The sequence below is a fragment of the Octodon degus genome, unplaced genomic scaffold (genome assembly GCF_000260255.1).
Source record: "Octodon degus isolate 3935 unplaced genomic scaffold, OctDeg1.0 scaffold00031, whole genome shotgun sequence".
Classification (NCBI taxonomy): Eukaryota; Metazoa; Chordata; class Mammalia; order Rodentia; family Octodontidae; genus Octodon; species Octodon degus.
In genome coordinates this window covers 6,668,814-6,687,301 of record NW_004524607.1, presented here as the reverse complement: position 1 = coordinate 6,687,301, position 18,488 = coordinate 6,668,814, and the positions used below count along the sequence as shown (strand labels likewise).

General features: G+C 39.1%; 1 protein-coding gene across 1 annotated transcript in view; it reads right to left on the bottom strand.

The window, feature by feature from the left end:
• Nucleotides 1-18,488, bottom strand: part of Vps41 (VPS41, HOPS complex subunit) — a 183,426-nt gene that overhangs the window by 112,598 nt on the left and 52,340 nt on the right. The window contains exon 5 of the mRNA XM_023713367.1: nucleotides 7,979-8,053. Coding sequence (XP_023569135.1) covers nucleotides 7,979-8,053 — 75 coding nt within the window. The remainder of the gene's footprint in view (nucleotides 1-7,978; nucleotides 8,054-18,488) is intronic.

The window sequence follows — 18,488 nt, the reverse complement described above, 5'->3', positions numbered from 1 at the left end:
CTATTATCTACTGTCACTGTTACTCTCTATTCATAGTATGGGTTTCTCATATAAGGGAAGACATGCAGTGTTTAAGTGTGTGGTTGATTTATTTCACTTCACATTATGATCTCAGGGCTAATCCATTTTCCTGCAAAAGGTTATCTTCTTTAAGGCAGAGCAGTACTCCACTATGTGTAAGCACCACATTCGCTTTACCCCTTCATCTTTCAATGGAGAGGCTTCAACATTTCACTACTGTGAAATGTGCTGCTATAAAACATGGACACACAAGCATCCCTATAATATGGTGCCTTTAAGCATATTGCAATAAGATACCTAGAAGGGAAAAAGCTAGGTTGGACAGAATTTCTAGTTTGTTTCAGTTTTTTGAGGAATCTCTGCACTGATCTCTACAGAGGTTGCACTAGTTTACCTTCTCACCAACAATGCAGAAGGATTCTTTTTTCCTCACAGCCTCCTCAGTACTTGTTATTATTTCATTTCTTGATGATGGACATTCTTTCTATAGTAAGATGAAATCTGTGTTGTTTCAATTTGCATTTGAATGACCAGTGATGTTTAGCATTTTTCATGTATTTATTGGCCATTTGCACTTCTTCTGTGAAATATTCATTCATTGCAGTTGTCCATGTTTTGGATTAGGTCTTTTATTTTGGTGGGTCTAATACTGAGTTCTTTATATATTCTAGATATTAGTCCTCTAAGAAGTAACTAGCATAAATGCTTGCCTATTCTTTAGCTTGTCTCTTCCTTCTATTGGCTGCTTCTCTTGCTATATAGAAGTTCTTAATTTAACATGATTTCATTTGTTGATTCTTGGTGCTTCTGTAACTGGGGTTGTGCTAAAAAAAGTTATTAGCTACATTTCTGTTTTCATGTATCTTACAGAAGATTAAATGTTTCTGCTTTAACATTTAGAACTTTGACCCATTTCCATTTTAGTTCACCACAAGGTGAGATATTTTGGCCTAGATTCAATCTTCTGCAAGTGGATAGGCAGTGTTCCCAAGATCATTTATTAAACAAGTTATCTTTTCTTCAGTGTATGGTTTTGGCCTTTTTGATAAAGATCAGACAGCTGAATGTGCCTGGGGCAAGTTGTGCATTCTCTATTCTATTCCATTGATCCACATGTTGTTTTTACTGTAGCTTTGTACCATAACTTAGGTCCAAAATTGTGATGCCTCCTACCTTGCTTTGCTGCCCATAACTGGTTTTGGAATTCTGGGTCTCTTCTGGTTCCATATGAATTTTAGGATTGTTTTCTCTAGCTCAGTGAGGAATATTGTTGGTATTTTGATTGGGATTGCATTTAATCTATATATTGGTTTTGGAAGTATGGTCATTTTGATTATATTGGTTATGCCTATCCAGTAACAAGGGATATCTTTCCATTTTCTGATATACTTTAATTTCTTTTTTCAGAGTACAGTAGTTTTCATTGTAGAGGCCTTTCACTTTCTTGGTTAGGTTCATTCTAAGTGTCTAATTTTTCTTGATGCTACTACGAATGGTAGTGTTTCCTAATTTCTTTCTCTGTGAGATCATCACTGGTATAGAGTAGAGCTGTACTTCAACAATGGTGTACAATTATTGATTTTTTTGTGTTGATTCTGTATCATGGACCACTACCGAATTTGGTTATTCTAGGAATCTTTTGGTGAAATCCTTTGGGTCTTTATATAGAGGATCATGTCATTTGCAAATAACCATAATTTGACTTCTTCTTTTTCTATGCATATCCCTTTTATCTTTTTCTAGTCTGCTTGCCTTGGTTAACTTTTTTAATATGAAACTGAACAGGAATGGTGACAGTAGACATGCTTATCTTATTCCTTCTTTAAATTTTGTAGAAATTCATCTAATGGCTTTGCCATGCTCTACATGTTTGTGTCCCCCAAATTCCCATGTTGAAACCTAATTCCCAAGGTGATGTTTTAAGAGGCAGGGCTTTTAGGAGGGTTTTCTCCTTGTGTGTAGGCTATCAGTGCTTTACAAAAGAGATCTGAGAACTAGTGCTTCACCACTGTAAAGACACAGCATTTGTCCTCCTGCCACATGAGGACAGTGAAAGGTGCCAACTGGGGAGCAGAAGAGTCCTCCTCTCCAGACACTAAATGCTAGTGCCTTCCCTCTGGGTCTTCCCAGCCTCCAGAACTATCAGAAATAAACTTCTGTTGTTTAAAAGTTTGCTAGAGCAGCACACACAGGTTAAGTGAGAATTTTTTCCATGAGGTTTTAAATTATAAATTCAATTTACTACATAGACAGAGGACAGTCCTCACTTTCTTCTTGCTTCAATACTGGTAAGTTCTGAATGATTCCTTCTTTTAAGACCCAAGCAGAAAATGAATTCACGTTATCATTCAGAGATATTCATGAATTAGGAGACAAAATCTTTTTTTTTTTTTTTTTTTTTTTAATTAATGTATTTAGTATAGGGCCGACAGGGTCTCACTATGTACAGACTCGCAGTGATTCTGTTTTCAGCCTCCCTCCCAAGCGCTGGGATTACAAGTGTGTGCCACCATGCCCAGTCTCATTTGCTGCCTCAGTACACCCTGGGGGCGGGGCCAGTAGGGCACACCAGTGATCGAACCCTGGCTACTGCGCTCTTCCTAAGCAGGCGCTTTAGTCCGCTAAGCTATCTGGCCGGCCCTTATAAAATAAAACCTTTAGGATGTTCCACCTATTTTGCAACTACCCAAGTATGTACCCTGGGTTCCACTAGAGGAGACAACACAGAGGGAATATGATTTATCCTGAGATAGCATCTTAGAATGTATTCTGGACATGGCTCTATCACTACCCTGAGGCAGGCTCACTGTGCAGAGTGTAGAACATCATGACTCTTCTATTTAGGGAGAATCACAGGGCATATTGCACTTCTGTAGGTGAGGCTTAAGGCAAGACAGGGAAGCACTGCACCATGAGGGATGTTTACTACAGTAGATCCCAACACAGCTGAGAAAAGTGGACCAAAGTGAGGAAGTCCTGTGCCATCTGAATCTTACTGGAAGCAATCAACAACACACTCCTGAACTAACATGGTCCTGGTCAAATGCTAGACGAGCACTAACTCCTCTCTCACAATGCCCACCCTGCTTTACCTCAGCTATTTTTTAATCTGATTATACAGATGAAATCCTTGGACAGCAATGACTGCATCCTGCCTTCCCCAAATTAAATACAACTTTCTGGTGGGAGAAAGTGGTACTGCTAAACGCCCACAAGGGACTGACAAAACGTAGGCAGGCCCTCATTTGGTTCTCCTCACAGCAGCACTGCTAAGGATGAGCGCAAACACCACTGACTGCACGGGAATCTGGGGGCTTGTGCGAGACTTGGGGACCAGAACCCAAATACTCCAATGTCCATTCTACATGGCAGACATCACTTCCATGTGATGTGTTTATATTAAATAGCCTAACATTTGCAAATAAAAAGGTATCTTTTCATGTAAAATATAAGAAGAGAAAGAACAACAAAAACACAATGATTAATTCACAATATCCAAAAGCCTGAAATACTAGAAAAACCACAGGGAAAGTTGCTCATGTCTAGATTTGAAAATAAATAAATAAATATAAATAAATAAATCTGAGTGAAGGTAACTCTAAAATAAAAGTCAAAAATGAAACAGATGGGGGTGCCAGCAAGATAGCTCAGCAGACTAAAGCACTTGCTTAGGCAAGCTTAGGTAAGCCCAGAGACTGTGGTTTAACCCAAGCACCACATGCTGCAACAGCCCAGCCACCAGGTTGGGTTGAGCTGGCCAAAGAGTCCTGGTGTGGTGGTACACACCTGTCATCCCAGCACCGGGGAGGCTGAGAACAGGAGGATCACTATGAGTCTGAGCTGTGTAGTGAGACCCTGCAGTAACCAAATAATTAAAAAAGAAAAAACAGATGACTCCTTTAAATGGGCAAACTGGCTTGGGAGACAGCTCGGTGGTCTAGGCACCTGCCTGACAAGCACAAAGAGCAGGTTCAATCACCAGTACCACATGCCATGCCAGCCCTGGGCACCAAGATGGCCACCAAAACCAAGTATGGTGCACACGCTTATAATTTCAATGCTGGGGAAGCTGAGATAGGAGGATCACAATAAGTCTGAGCTGCATAGCGAAGCCTTGTACCAAATAAATACATAAAGAATTAATAAAAATAATAATTCTTCTGCTAACAGACAGGGTCTAGATGATCATTAGGAGGAGTGTAAAGAAGAATATAAGATGCAAACAAAGGATCCTCAAATATCTGACAGCAGCTATCACGTGAGCAAGGAGTACCAGGGCAGATCTAATGTGAAAATTAAAGTCTGAACTGCTCAGAATAAATGCCTCTTTAAAAATTTCTATTATTATTATTACTATTATTATTATCATTATTATTATTATAGATGCAATAGTGCAGTAGAAAGAATAGTCAACAGAAAAGGGAACAAGACCTAAGCAGTTCTTAGTAAACATGAGTTAATATTCATCGCTGGTATAATTCTATTCCTAACCATGAAACTGTACTGCCTGATATTGCAAGGAATACAATATGTTATAAAAACCAAACTGGTTTCACTGTAATATTAAAATAGATTTGGAAGAAATTTTCTTTTTGGAAATTAAAAATGTAAATAGGATAAAAATCTATCTCACCAAGCACTAAGAATAAAATCGACATTAAAACAAAAGCAAATCAGCAAAGGGAATAAACAAGTAGAAACCGTCCATAACTATGAGGAAATAACAGAATTAATATGAAACCGGTAGATTTTTTTGCAAAAGTAAAGGGGCCCAAGAGATAGAGGAGGGAAGGGAAGTGGATGAAAAAGAATTTAAATGTGAGGACCATGGAGATAGTTCAGAGGCATAAGTGCCTGCCTGGCAAGCGCAAGGTCACAAGTTAGATCCCCAGTACAAAAAAAAAAAAAAAAAAAAAAAAAAGGAGATGTGTTACAAACATGCCAACTCCCCATAAGAACTATGATCATTATGTACTATAAACAGGCAGTGATAAAAATAAAAATAAATAAAAAGATGAGTCAAAGAAAAAGAAGCAATGAGTGAGCAAAGCGCATATGGGAAAGGTGTTACACAATTTAACTAGTTTTTCTCAAACCCTATGTATTTTCAAGAGAAGGGAAAATACTGTGCATTCCCCCGCTCGTGTTGTGAGGTGGGTAAGTTCAGGCACAACACCGGGAGAGGGGAAGGGGCGGGCTACAGTGGGCTAGGAAATAAGTGGCCAGCAATACAAGAGGTTAAGGTGTAGCTGAATGCACGCTTGCCCTCCTACGCAGGCCCCCACCATGTGCCCACTGCCTGGCTGAAGGGAGGGCAGGCTGGGGAGGCCAGGCCCATGCCCACCTCAGGGCAGAGGGTGGGAACTTGTGCAGCCCCAAGAGGGGCAACACAGAGCTATGCTCTAGGCTAAACAAGACTGCCTCCAGCCTTGTTTTATTGAATTTCTCTGAAGAAATGAAAACAAATGGAACTAAAGTAATAATCCAAATTATAACTGAAGTTATAATTTTCATTCTTAAAATGAAAAAGAATTGTTTGGTATATGGATCAAAAGCACTTACAGTGTTCCAGATAAAATTAATGAAAAAGACCAGAACTAGACATAACATACCAAAATGAATTACAAGGACCAGTTATTGTTGCTGTTTATCATCATCATCATCATCATCATCATCATCATCATCATCATCATCATCATCATCATCATCATCATCACCATCATCAGTCCAAGCTGCAAGCCAGGATTAAAAAAATAAAGGCTATTTTAAAAAAAAAAGTTGACGGCCTCAGACATGGCTACAAAGCATTACAGAAAAAGACAACGACATCTCCAGAATTTTGAGAAAAACATTCCACCCAGAATTTCATACTAGACTCTGATTTCTATATGAAAGCAAGAGAAGAGAAAATAAATGCTGCATGTACTTATGCTGAAAGTTACCTGTAAATACATGACAGAAAGATCAAACAACCTCCATGTAGATATACACAACACACACAATTTAGATCTCAAGCATAAAGAAGCCATAAGAGAGCAGAAATGAGCACCAGTTGAAGAACCAGAATAAATTCTAACCAATATTCAAAACGAATGCAAATATCAAAGGTCATCTCTAAAGTAAAGATAAATAATTATTTGCCTAGGAGGCTTAACACACTAAAGAAAACAAAAAACTACAACAGTGATTTAAAAATGCATTAGAACAGGGTACTTGGAGTTTATCTCCATAAATATCTCTCTGTTTTTATCATCGGTAGCCACCGAGTACTGTATTCACATCAGCTTCTCAACGTTCAGGACACTGGCTAGCTAGTCTATGGAAGGCGCTGGTGGACTTACATGAATATGAGTGCTGCAAGAATTATTTTCTGTGCTATTAATGCAATATAATATATGACACACCCATTTTTCAAAATATATCATGGATTTACATGAAAATACAGTGATTATAAATCTTACTAAAATAGGAAAAACAGCGATGTTTGCCAAAAAGTACCATGAGCTATCTCTGGTCCATCTCATTACACACCAGGAGATTGAGGTAAAATGTTCTACTTTGATACTTTAGAAAAAATTCTTTAATATTTCAAACTCTGAAAATTCCTAAAATGCATTAGTAAGAACTTGCTTCTAATTCAAAAAATATTCCCTTTCAACAAATTTAAATTAAGTTGGTAACTGCCAGGAAGGAACTCGTCACCTTTAAGAAAAAGGAGATTAACTTTCTTGACAAATACATGAACAAAAAATCTCATAGTGTGGATGATGCCCTTCAATTTCTGTACAAACTGACTCCCGTCTCTTCTCTCTTTGACAATTGTGCTCATCTCAGAATTTCACAAAATTTGACGGTGCTTTCTGAAGAGTGCTAGTGTTCCAATTACTGTTTCAAAAGACTCTTTGGGTAACATCAGGCTTAGATATATAAAAAACATTCTTGTATGTCAAAAGGACTTCATGTTGCTTTTGTTAACAGACTAATGGGTATAACACTCCAAACAGATACAAATGGCTTTATCTCCTTTACATTCAGTATACTGTTTTTAATTTACTTATCTTAATGGCCCATTGAACTTAAAGCACATTATAAAAAATACAAAATTAGATTAGGAAATCTCTTTTCAATAAGGAATATATAAGCTCCTACAATGATTTTTAATGTATTCTCTTAAACTGTTATTTTAGAGAAGCAGTTTAAATACACAGTACATTACAATTTTACATTGCAAACCAACATTAGAAAACACTCCCATCTAGTTAAAAACAAAAAAGACATTCTTATAAGTAGAAAATCAATCACCACAACCACTAAATGTCACAGCTCAACATCAGCAAAAAGCACTGATAATTGTTAGTTATACACTGCACCAATGACATATGTCCTCAGTCGAGGAAGTAGGTGCCAGGTTTTTAGAAAACTGTACATATATTGATTTTACATTTATTTAATGTGGCCATTGTAAGACACTTTATTCTTCTGATAAACTATGATTGCTTATCAAAAGATTCTATAATTCAAGAGAAACATTCATAACTTGTGTGTGAAAATGAAAACTACTAGCCCACAGAAATCATGCCACGAAATCCAATTTTGTGGATTTATGGCAGAAAGGCATTAAACTACTGTCTTGCAGGAACTGCAGAGCAGTCACTGAAGTATAAGTGGCAGAGCAGTAATGATTAAGGTGACACAACACCCTGCCACAGCTGTTAATCAGCTTAATACTACTTACCTTATTGACATTCTTGTAATTACTTTTCCTAAGGCACATTTGTGCAAAATGAATTTTACTTTAATTATGAACAATCAGAAGCAAGTCTAATACTCCGAAGGAATAACCGGGGCCCTCCCTAATGCAGGTATATAGCACATGGAGTGTACGCCAGAGCACCTGGGCTCAGGCAAGGCCACCAGCACTCAGGGCCAGAGACCTCCGCTATTCCTAATGCCATACCTTGCCGTCCTCTGAACACACGCCCATGTGTTCTCCACTTTCATCCAGGCTAATCTGATTTATCTTCACTGGACTCTATCAAAAACAAGCAAAAAAAGATACATAAACATTCAGGAGAATATACAGCAACAATCAAAAGTTTTTGCTCTTAAAAAGTAAGATATGTAAGTGGTTTACTACTTTAGCTTCTTGAGTTCAAGACACATTTTTTTTGCAGATAAAAATGGTAAAATAAAACTGTGTTCCCAGACATGTAGTAAGCCCCAAAATGTAGGATTTCCCCCAAATTTTCCATTTCACATACCTACTTCACCTGAGCTAAAATGTTATTTCTTACATGGCATGTACCTTTTGAATCAATTCTGCTTATTTATATTCTAAATTTATCTTTCCCAACCATAATCCAATAAAATAAAACAAACAAAAGGCAAAATAAAAGTCACTACATTAATAACATTTTTAGATGCTTGATTTCATTTACCAGCTAATCTATTTGTTCTTCTTTTATAAATTACTAAATCAACTTTTCATGTGTACTTTTCTGGGAAAGCTACAATCTAACTGACATCAATTGTTATCCTTATTCTTTCAAACAAGTTCAAACTTAAGAATCTATGAACATAGAAACCAGAATTTCTAGTTTGGGGTACATTTTCCAAAGAGTAAATGTAGAACTACATTTTTAGTACTGATATGCCCTTCCGGTATTCTATTACCCAACGGGTTAATTATCAAAACTTTCACACAGGTACATTTTTTAACAGAAATCAAAATGAGTGAATGTTGTCAATATTTAAAAACAGCAAGCTGGTTTTTTTTGTTCTTAAATAATGACAATTTTCAACTAGCTTACACAGAACAAAATAGGAGGGCTGGTGAGATGGCTCAGTGGTCTAAAGCACCTACTTAGAACAAGCTTAGCAAAGCACAGAGACCGCGGTTCAATCCCCCAGCACCACATGCCAGCCAGCCCCGCCCCCTGGTGGGCTGAGCTGGCCACACACACACACACACATAAATAAATAAAATAAAATAAATTTTAAAAAAAGAAAAAAAATAGGAACAACCCAACCATGATAAGGAAGTCTATGGCAGTGACAAGAACTTGCAAATTGACTTTTCTTGTTTTAATCATCTAACTTTGATTTGTTGGTGAGCTAAGCAGAAATGCACAAATGTAAATGCTGGCTCTTCAACTGAAAAATAGCTCAGAGCCAACTAGCAAAAGTCAGGGGTAAACAGGAGTCTGAGTCCTTAGCAGGGCCACCTACGGAGGGGCTCTGCATAGACAAAAGGATAATACAGCTGGCTACAGGATCCTTTCACATCAATATCACCCAGTCACCACGCAAGAACATCTCTAGGACGCAGCCTACAAGGAACAAAGCTAGTTCTTTAAGTTTCTAGAATTTCAGAAAAGGCAAATACCTTGAAGGCAGATGTGTGGCCCACTTTGCAGGAAATTAAACTGAAGCCCAGGGCAGAAATTCAGCAGAGCCAAGAACAGAGCCAAGATTATAACCAGAGGAAGGAGTGAAGGCAATGACAGAGCCCAGGCTACTGGGCACAGTACCTGGCAGAGCATTCTGACCTCCAGTGAAGAAGTCTGCACAGCAGCCTCTACAGTCTTCTCTGGATGAATGCTATCCTCAATTAGAACATTCTCTCTTAACAGTTCCTCCATTCTGATTTTTCTGCTCACCAAACATTTTCATATCATTTTATTCTTAGCAACCATAAACCCTGCATACTTCAGTTGTATTTTAATTGGTATCCTGTTACAATCTGCCTAAAATTATTTTTTAATAGGTGTGGCGCCTCAGTTTTCTGTCCTAGTCAATAGAGCACTACCTAGATGTGGCTATTAAAACTGTAGGATGAATTACTTAAAGTTAAATGAAATTAAAATTCAGTTTGCCAGTTGGAAACACACACACACACACACACACACACACACACACCAATGGAAGCTGTGAGGACCAGTGGTGCTGTCACCCCAGAGCATCTTCCTCTCAGCCGAATTCTGCTGGGCAGTGCTACTCTCTGCCTACAGAACCAAGGCAGACGGAATACTGCCAGAAAACAGCCTTCTTAACTATAATCTATCTCTACAATTATATGGCTTTGCCATATATAAGTCATAGTTTATGCAATTTGTTCTTGGACTCCATTTCTGAAAGGCTCATGTCTTGTCCCAATATTCTCTGCATCACAAGGCATTGGCCCAAAGACCTGGCATGCACAGTCTCCGATAATCCCAGAAGAAAGAAGTCAGCGGAGGATGGTTAGCTCCACCTCACAATAAGGAAATAAGGGCACAAGAGTATCTGTGAATGGTGGAAAGCCAGGGTGCTAGGAAACTGCAAAGCCAAACATGGTTCCAAGAGCAAATAAACCCAACTTCTTATCACAATGTGCTGCTCCCCAGATGACATGAGCAACACAGAGAGAGGAGAAAAAAATGCCTACAAGGTCTGAGCATTCTCTTTACCTCTTATTTCTGCTAGCAACAGAATCTTTATTTTTTTTCTGCTAATGATCAATATGCACTGATTCTTTCCTTGACTAATAAACTTAGCACTATTCTTAAGTATATTGGTCAATTAATTTGATCTTCTGTAAAATGTCTGTTCATATCTTTTACTATTTTTTCTATTAACATTTTTTTTTTTAATTTTACATTCACGCAGACGCTGTAAGTGTGATTTCTTTTAAAGTAGTTATTGCTATAGTTATTATGCTTCAGCCCCAAATCCTTTCAGGATTCATTTATCTTTTTCTAAAAGAAAACCGTTGGGCCAGTCTCACGATTAAATAATCCATCCCTCTCCTCCTGAAGAGAACCATGTGTGTTATATAATAAATATTTATAAAAACTGAGATAACTATTTGAGTTTTTAAGTGTGACCTCTTTGTCCATTCTTTTATCAATTCAACATTGATTTAATTACTGAGGATATTTACAGCATGTCCTGATATCTTGTGAGTCATCTATTCCTTGGATTTTCTCAAGAATTTATTTTTCTATGTGAATATTTAGGCAAAATGACCTGAGCTTGAAAGGATAATGCTTGGGCTCAGGGAGATATCTCAGTAGAATAAGCGTTTGCCTCACAAGTGCATGGCCCTGAGTTCAATCCCTAGTACTACTAAAAAAAAAAAAAAAAAGGATAATGCTCATTATTCAATTCAAACTTACTTTCCCTGCTTCCATGACACTGTACTTGTCCAGTTCCTCTTTTCTAGTTGCTTTTTGTTAGTATAGAAAACACAGAAAAGCTGGGCACAGTGGTGCATACCTCTAATCCCAACACTATGGAGGTTAAGGCAGGTGGACCGCAGTGAGCTTAAGGCCAGCCTTAAGTACACAGAGTGAACCTCTTAGAAAACAAGAATATGCAAAAAAATGTTTCCTTCCTCATTTTACCAGTTGTACATAACCTTACAATAACAAATGCAACAAGGATGTTCAGAAAAAGTACAAGCAAATATCACTCATGAACATAAATGTCCTTGGGAAAACTCCCAAGGACAGTATAATGAAACTAACACACAGCAAAAAGCCAAGTTTCTTCCACAAACATAAAGGTGGGTTTAACACAGGGATATTAGCAAAGGAGAAATCATAGTATTATCTCCAGAGATGAAGGGAGATTTTAATGAAACCCAATACCTATTCATGGTAAACTCTTAGCACATTAGGAAAAAATTTCTTCAGTCTTATAGAGTATTTATGAGGGGTTAGCAAGTACACTGTACTGTACTTAATGGTAAAATGCTGAAACCTTTCCCCTTGTTTCCTTTATGCTATTGATTTTTCCAATCCATAAACATGAGTTTTTCCTCCATTTATTTAGGTCTTCTTCAATGTCTCTGAGGATGGTTTTATACTTCTCCCTTTTGAAATCTTACACATTTGACAGTTTCTTTCAAACAGTTTTTAAGGAAATTTGAATTTTTAACTTAACATCAAACAAGGGCGTGAACTCACAAAAGAAAAGGCAAAAAGTGTTAGGTAAACAAGAGCCAACCTCACCAATGACAAATAAATACCTGAAAATTAAAACAGTGAGATACTTTACCTACGGAATCACCTAAGATTTTTTTTTTTTTTTTTAGGTACCTGGTTGGGCAAAGAAGCACTGAAATGAACACTCTTACATTCCTCATGGCAATTTAAATGTGAAAAAATATTAAAAGGCATCAAAATTCTTTAAAATATACATTATCTATTACAATTAATCAAAAGTGCTTTTTCACTGCAGTTTTCTTTTGTACGACTCTAAGAAATGGAAATTATCTGAATTTCTAAAAGCCAGGAATCAAAAGATAAAATTAATAAAGTCTTCAAAAACACTACATAGTACAATAAGCTATCTGGCTTTGTCCAAAGAGTGGTCTGCTCTTTGCCCTTGGCTTCTGGGAAACAGTCTGTGTCTGCAATGTCGGGAGTATCTTGATCAAAGGCAAGTAGTTGGTCTCACCTCATAAGTGGGGGCTAACTACATCCAAAAGTATTGAAGCCATGGGGGGAGGGAAGCCCATCCTTGTGGTTTAGGGGAAGGATTTAGGGTGACCTGGAGGCTGAGGTCAAACACCTGGCTAACCTGTGAAGCTGTCACCTGTGTGTAACCCAGCCTCCATGAAAACCCAGGCTAGAGAGTCCATCAAGCCATCTGTGGCAGGCTCAATTCTAGCCCAGGAGAGTGACACAACCCCAAGGCAAGGGAAGCTTCTCTTCTGGAACTTTCCCAGGCCGGTGCTGTGTGCTTTCTGCCTTTGGCTGATCTGTGATCTGTATTCTTTCTCTTTAATAAACCACATACATAAGCATAATAGTTTTCCATGAGTAAGGTGTGTCCTCTACCTACCTACCAAACACAACATGGGTTTGGGAAATCCTGGAAAAGTGGTGGTGAACCTATGGCACTCATGCTACTGCATTTTTCTCTTAAGACAAAAGATGTTAATGTATGAGTTGCTTTTCTTCTAAACTAGAACCACAGTATGCAGGTGTAATTGCAACACTGACGCTTTGCAATGAATAAGTGGGTTTTGGGTTGTAGTTTGGCACTCAGTCTCTAAAAGGTTTGCCATCACTGCCCTAGAACTTACAGTTGGGATCTGAAGTCTTTGAAAAAATCTGGAGATATGGCAATCTGGAGAGTCAGGCTTTCAAACTTCAAAGCTTGGCTAAGTATGACCCCATATTTACAAGTGTGACCTTACTTATGGGTGTGTTACGTCAGAGTAAATGGAAGTAGACCCACTAACATGATACCATTTGTTACACCCACAGGCTCAGATATTAACCACTTAACAGACTACCCTGAGTGTCACTCAGCCAGTTTACACACTGACTATCCAGAGTGTCACTTGGGCAGCTGTCATTTCAGCCAGTTATTGTGCTAAATAAATGTGATAAAATTATCATCTTTATATCTACCAGTGGTTTCTACCTTATAAGAATTTAATGAAAAAATACAGCTTTTAAGTATTCTGGATTTAAATAATTGGACTGGTAAGCAGTTACGTTGTTCCTTTCTATACGTACTAGTTTTCTACAAGTATCTGTGTTTGTAATCATAAAATACATATTTTACAAAAATGGCTAACTAGCAAATTTACTAATCTAAAAGAAAAAAAAACAGTATTATTATTGTTTTATTTTATTTATTTATTTATTTATTTTTTGCGGAACCAGGGATTGAACTCAGGCCCTTGTGCTTGCCAGGGAAGCGCTTATTCCACTGAGCCATCTCCCCAGCCCCCTCCAGTATTAATTTTTAAAGCCATCATTCTACTGAACTTCAGCATGTACTTTTTTTTTTTTTTTTTTTTTTTTGCAGAACCAGGGATTGAACTCAGATCCTTGCATTTGCCAGTCAAGCGCTCATCCTACTGAGCCATCTCCCCGGCCCCAGCATGTACTATTTTTAATCATTTATTTATTTATTTGGTACAGGGTCTTGCTACACAAGACTTGTAATGATCCTCCAGTGCTGGAATTATAGGCTTGTGACACCAAGCCAGGTTTCAGTGGCTGGGACGGTGCCCCTGGGGTTGCAGGGCCAGCACAGCATGAGGTACTGGGGACTGAATCCAGGTCCTTGGGCTTCCCAGTAAGGCACTTAGACTGCTGAGCTATCTCCCCAGCTCTCACGTAGTTCTGAGTGAATAACTGAGCACCATCATATGCATGTTTCTTTTACATAACTGTTCCATATTTAATGAAGAATAAAGAAGAAGATTTTAGTATCACAGCTATCAGTAGTGCCTGAAACTGCCTGGCCACCCAGGAACAGAGTCAATGCCTGACATAATTGCACCATTCCTATCTATCAGGGACAAGGGAACAACAGAAAGGCTGCAGGATGCCCACACACTTGACGGGGCATGGGCCATATGAGATTCTCTGTCTTCAGTAACCAGTTTTTCTATACCTTTTAGCTTAATGACTGAGGAGCTGAAAGTGTCATAGCTAAACATGCAATCTGGGTGTGTATGTTTGCAAAGATGAGTTAATAGAGTAGATAAGGAAAAGAGATATGGAACAAAAAAGGGACCAAAGAAGACAAGACCAGAGAGAAACAACCTCAGCTATATTTTCCATTAGCTACAATTTTATTCCTAATGGAGACATGTTTGGAATTCTGGACAATATAAGCGAGTTTGTTCAAAAATCAATAATGTCAAGCTGACACTATAGAATGTACAAAAATGTTTCCTTAATGGAATAAAAAAAAAAGAAGTCTGAGTAAGCAGGAGGGGGCAAGGACTAGCTCACACCTTCTAAGTCCACATCCACTATGGGTGGTCTCTACTTCTTAAATTTAAAGAAAAGGCAAAATTACCAACAAGTACACCTCATGTGATAATCAATTACCTAATGCAAAACACTTGAAATAAATACACTCAGTATGGATTATGCCAGCTCTTCAATTAGAAATAAATTCGCGGTCATTTCCAAAGCTGCTTTTAATGGTGCTCTTTGTGCCAACTCCCTCTCCCCCGACAGTCCTCATCATCCTACCTTAAGCTATTGGTGCCCCAACCGCGAACCTAGGAAATCAATCTGCTAATGTATAATTTGTAAGGCTCCTCTGACTAACAAATGGATAATTGATTCCTTCACAAATGCTGCATCCCCACGGACCTAGAGTGGACTGAATAAGAAACAGAAGACAGGATTTCATTTTCTGCTTGCAAAGATCCACCAGTTCGATTCATGCACTGAGTATTACGTGGCTGCAGATGCAGCCTAGTGCTCTCCTCACAGCTCACGAGCAAACCACACATATGCTGCATGTGCGAAAAGCAAATGTTTGTTCTCCATACTCGGGAAAGGTTCATCTAACTGCTTATTTTACTCTCCACCAACGACACACCCCAGAGGTAGGTAAGACTTCCATGTGGACATAAGAAGCCTATGAAAAATATACCTGATTATAGCTGTCCTACAAACTCACACAACTAAGTAAAAGCAAAAACACTGATTTTTCACTGACTTACTTTAAAGCCAGGATGGCCCAACCAGTAAACTCTCAAATGTTCTCAGTTATTCCAAGATTCCATCTCTAGCATTAAATCCTGCCTTGATTTAAGATGGAAAAGAAATGGAACAACAAGCAATATTGAAACTAGAGAAGTTCTGTGAAGCTTTCCTGAAACACACAAAATAATAAATTTAGGCAAAACCAAAGAAAAACCTAAGCACTCCAACTAGTTCCTCTGGAGATACCCACATCCTGTCCCTGACCTCACGTCCCCAAGTCCCTCATGAGCCCCAATGATGTGAGGCACACAGAAGGCATGACTGCCTATGCCCTCGAGCCTGTTCACAAGCATGACCTAAGTGGTCTTCTGCCAAAGGAAGCTACTGAACTGCCAGGAAAAGGTCATGGGCACCTCCCTGTTTTAAAACCAACAGGTGTCAGCCAGTCTCTGGGGATTTTGGCATCTCAAACCTTCCCACCTGCCTCCACAATTACTTCTCCTCAAGCACCTCTTGCTGTTTTGGTCACCCTCTTTGGTCACCTGTCTAGATTGCACACTCAGGCCTACCTCAATGATCAGTACCAACTCTACTCTAGCTCAGGTCTCACTGCAAGGCTGCAGATCTTTGCAATAGCCATTCTACAGCCCAGCATCAGCCGGCCCTTTCTGGATCCAGGACCCTGGGCTAGATTGTGAATTTCAAATAACAACCCCACAGGTCAACTCAGACATCTAAATCAAAGTATTAGAATCATCCCAGGCCAGTTTCTTCTCCTCACATTCCACACAATCAAAAGGCACTAAGCTCTACTTTTCAACAATTTTCCCTTGTAGTCCTAGGGGTTAAACCCAGGAGTTCAAGCATGTTAAGTTAAGCACTCTTTACACTGAGTTATATGTCCAGCCTCTTTCATTCTTTGAGACAGGGCCTCACTTAATTATACAGTCTGAGCTCAAACATGTGATCCTCTTGCTTCAGCCTTGCTGGTACCGGGATCATAGGTGCAGGCTGTTTCACCTTAAGTAAGGTCTCTCAAGCTCTCCTCTACCTCCAGCTGCAGCTGATCTCATAATTAATACCTCCCTCCTCAAGCAGCCCACAGGGACACCCCTGCGGGTCCTTCAGCCTCACCTCCAAGGCCCCAATCTACATGGGGCTCGCCCCACAGTCATCCTTCTAGAAGCATATCAGACATGCTGCTACCCTGTCTGTGGTATGACCTCCTTAACAGAGCTTTCAACTAGATTGACTACATATCTCATCACCTTCAGGAGTACCTACATAGGAATAGCTACCTGGGGGTCACTTACCTACCCTCCTTCCCTTTCTTTCATTGTTTGTTTGTTTGTTTGTTTGTTTTAGTGCTGGGGACTGAACCCAAGGTCTTTCCATGCTAAGCATGTGCCCTACCTCTCAGCTCCACCCCCAGGTCCTATGGGTAAGTATTACCAGCTCATCTCTTCAATAAATACAGGGTCATCCTGCTGATACAACCCTTCTTTACTGCCTGACTCCACCTCTTTTTCCAGGTCCATTCCCAGTCAGACTGAAGAGGTCCAGAGGATGCAGAACCCTTGATTTTCTGAAGTTCTCCCTTTTTTTTTTTTCCATAATTTTATTGAGAAACAAATAGCAATGAGACAGTTTCAAATCTAACTGGCAAGTCAGTTTCAATAATTAACACACTGCATACATTCTTCCTAGTGGTTAATTGCTGTACAAGATGCGGACATGATATCCTATCTACAAACACCATTAGAACAAATCCCTCTATTCATTAAGAGAATGTAACTACATATCTATCCTAACCACTTTGAATACACAGATACAAAATGGACATTCATTTGTATCCCCCTTTTTTTTGTTAAGTTCCGTTATTTGAATATTATAGGTGTGTAAACTCAGCAAAATATTCTAAAAAAGTCCAGTAGCCCATAATAGTATTGGGTCTTCCACTTGACTAGCAATGTCAGAAATTGTTGACCTGAGTCCCCTATAGCTCAACATAACAGCATGGCTTTACTTCTTATATTTCGTTTTTATACTTTTCTTCTGGATGGCTAAGACCAAGGTAAAGCAGGACCTATGCAACAAGAGTTGTAGTTTTGGGGTCTGATAAGGTCAGTTGAAGTGCTCCCCTTAACTCCTCACCTTGAGCTTAGAACAAGCCATGCACAGCCCTGCTCCCCTCCCCTGTCTAGAAAACCCCAGCTCTTTCCTTAAGAACTAATGCAAACATCCATCCCTCTGAGAAGGCACCTAGCTTCTTTCCTGCTGGGTGGGTCAGCCCTACATCACCTGAATCGCAGGGGCACATCTCAGAACAAGTCACTTTGCTGTGCACCCCGCCAATTGCCTGTGACTCCACAAGAGCAGAGTGCTACCTTAACCTCAGCAGCTGCCACAAGCAAAAGCTCAAGGGGGCCATGGGCAGAGTTGCTCAGTCTTTATTTTTTGGGAGCCGGGGATTGAACTCGGGCCCTTACACTTGCCATGCATGCGCTTATTCAACTGAGCTATCTCCCCAGCTCCTCTCAGTATTTAGAATCTGAGATCCACCTCCCTTAACCACATGATAGGTAAGAACAGAAATAAATAAAACATCTGTAAGAAGATAACTAAAGGACATAACAGACTAAAACAGAAACAAAATATTGTCACAATCTTTGAAAATGGTGCTGCCTCAAAATAAATGCCCAGGGAAGAGTGAGCCTCTGACATGCTCCTGCTCTTGGGGAACCTGAGGTTTAGATTTTCAGTATCAGGCCTGAACAGTGGCTGAGCTGGTCACCTGTGGTGACAATCGTGTCCCTGTGACATTGACAACACTTCATAGTTAATACACAATGTGTTTTTTAATGAGATTTTAAAGATTCTGGCCTCTCTAAGAATGAATAACTACATCCACTGGAGGCTGCTGAAATAAGCAGAAGTTGTTATTGTACAGATGGGAGAAACAGTGCTTTCCTCCACTTCAACTTGAGAAATAATTAGGAAATGTCAAAAAAAAAA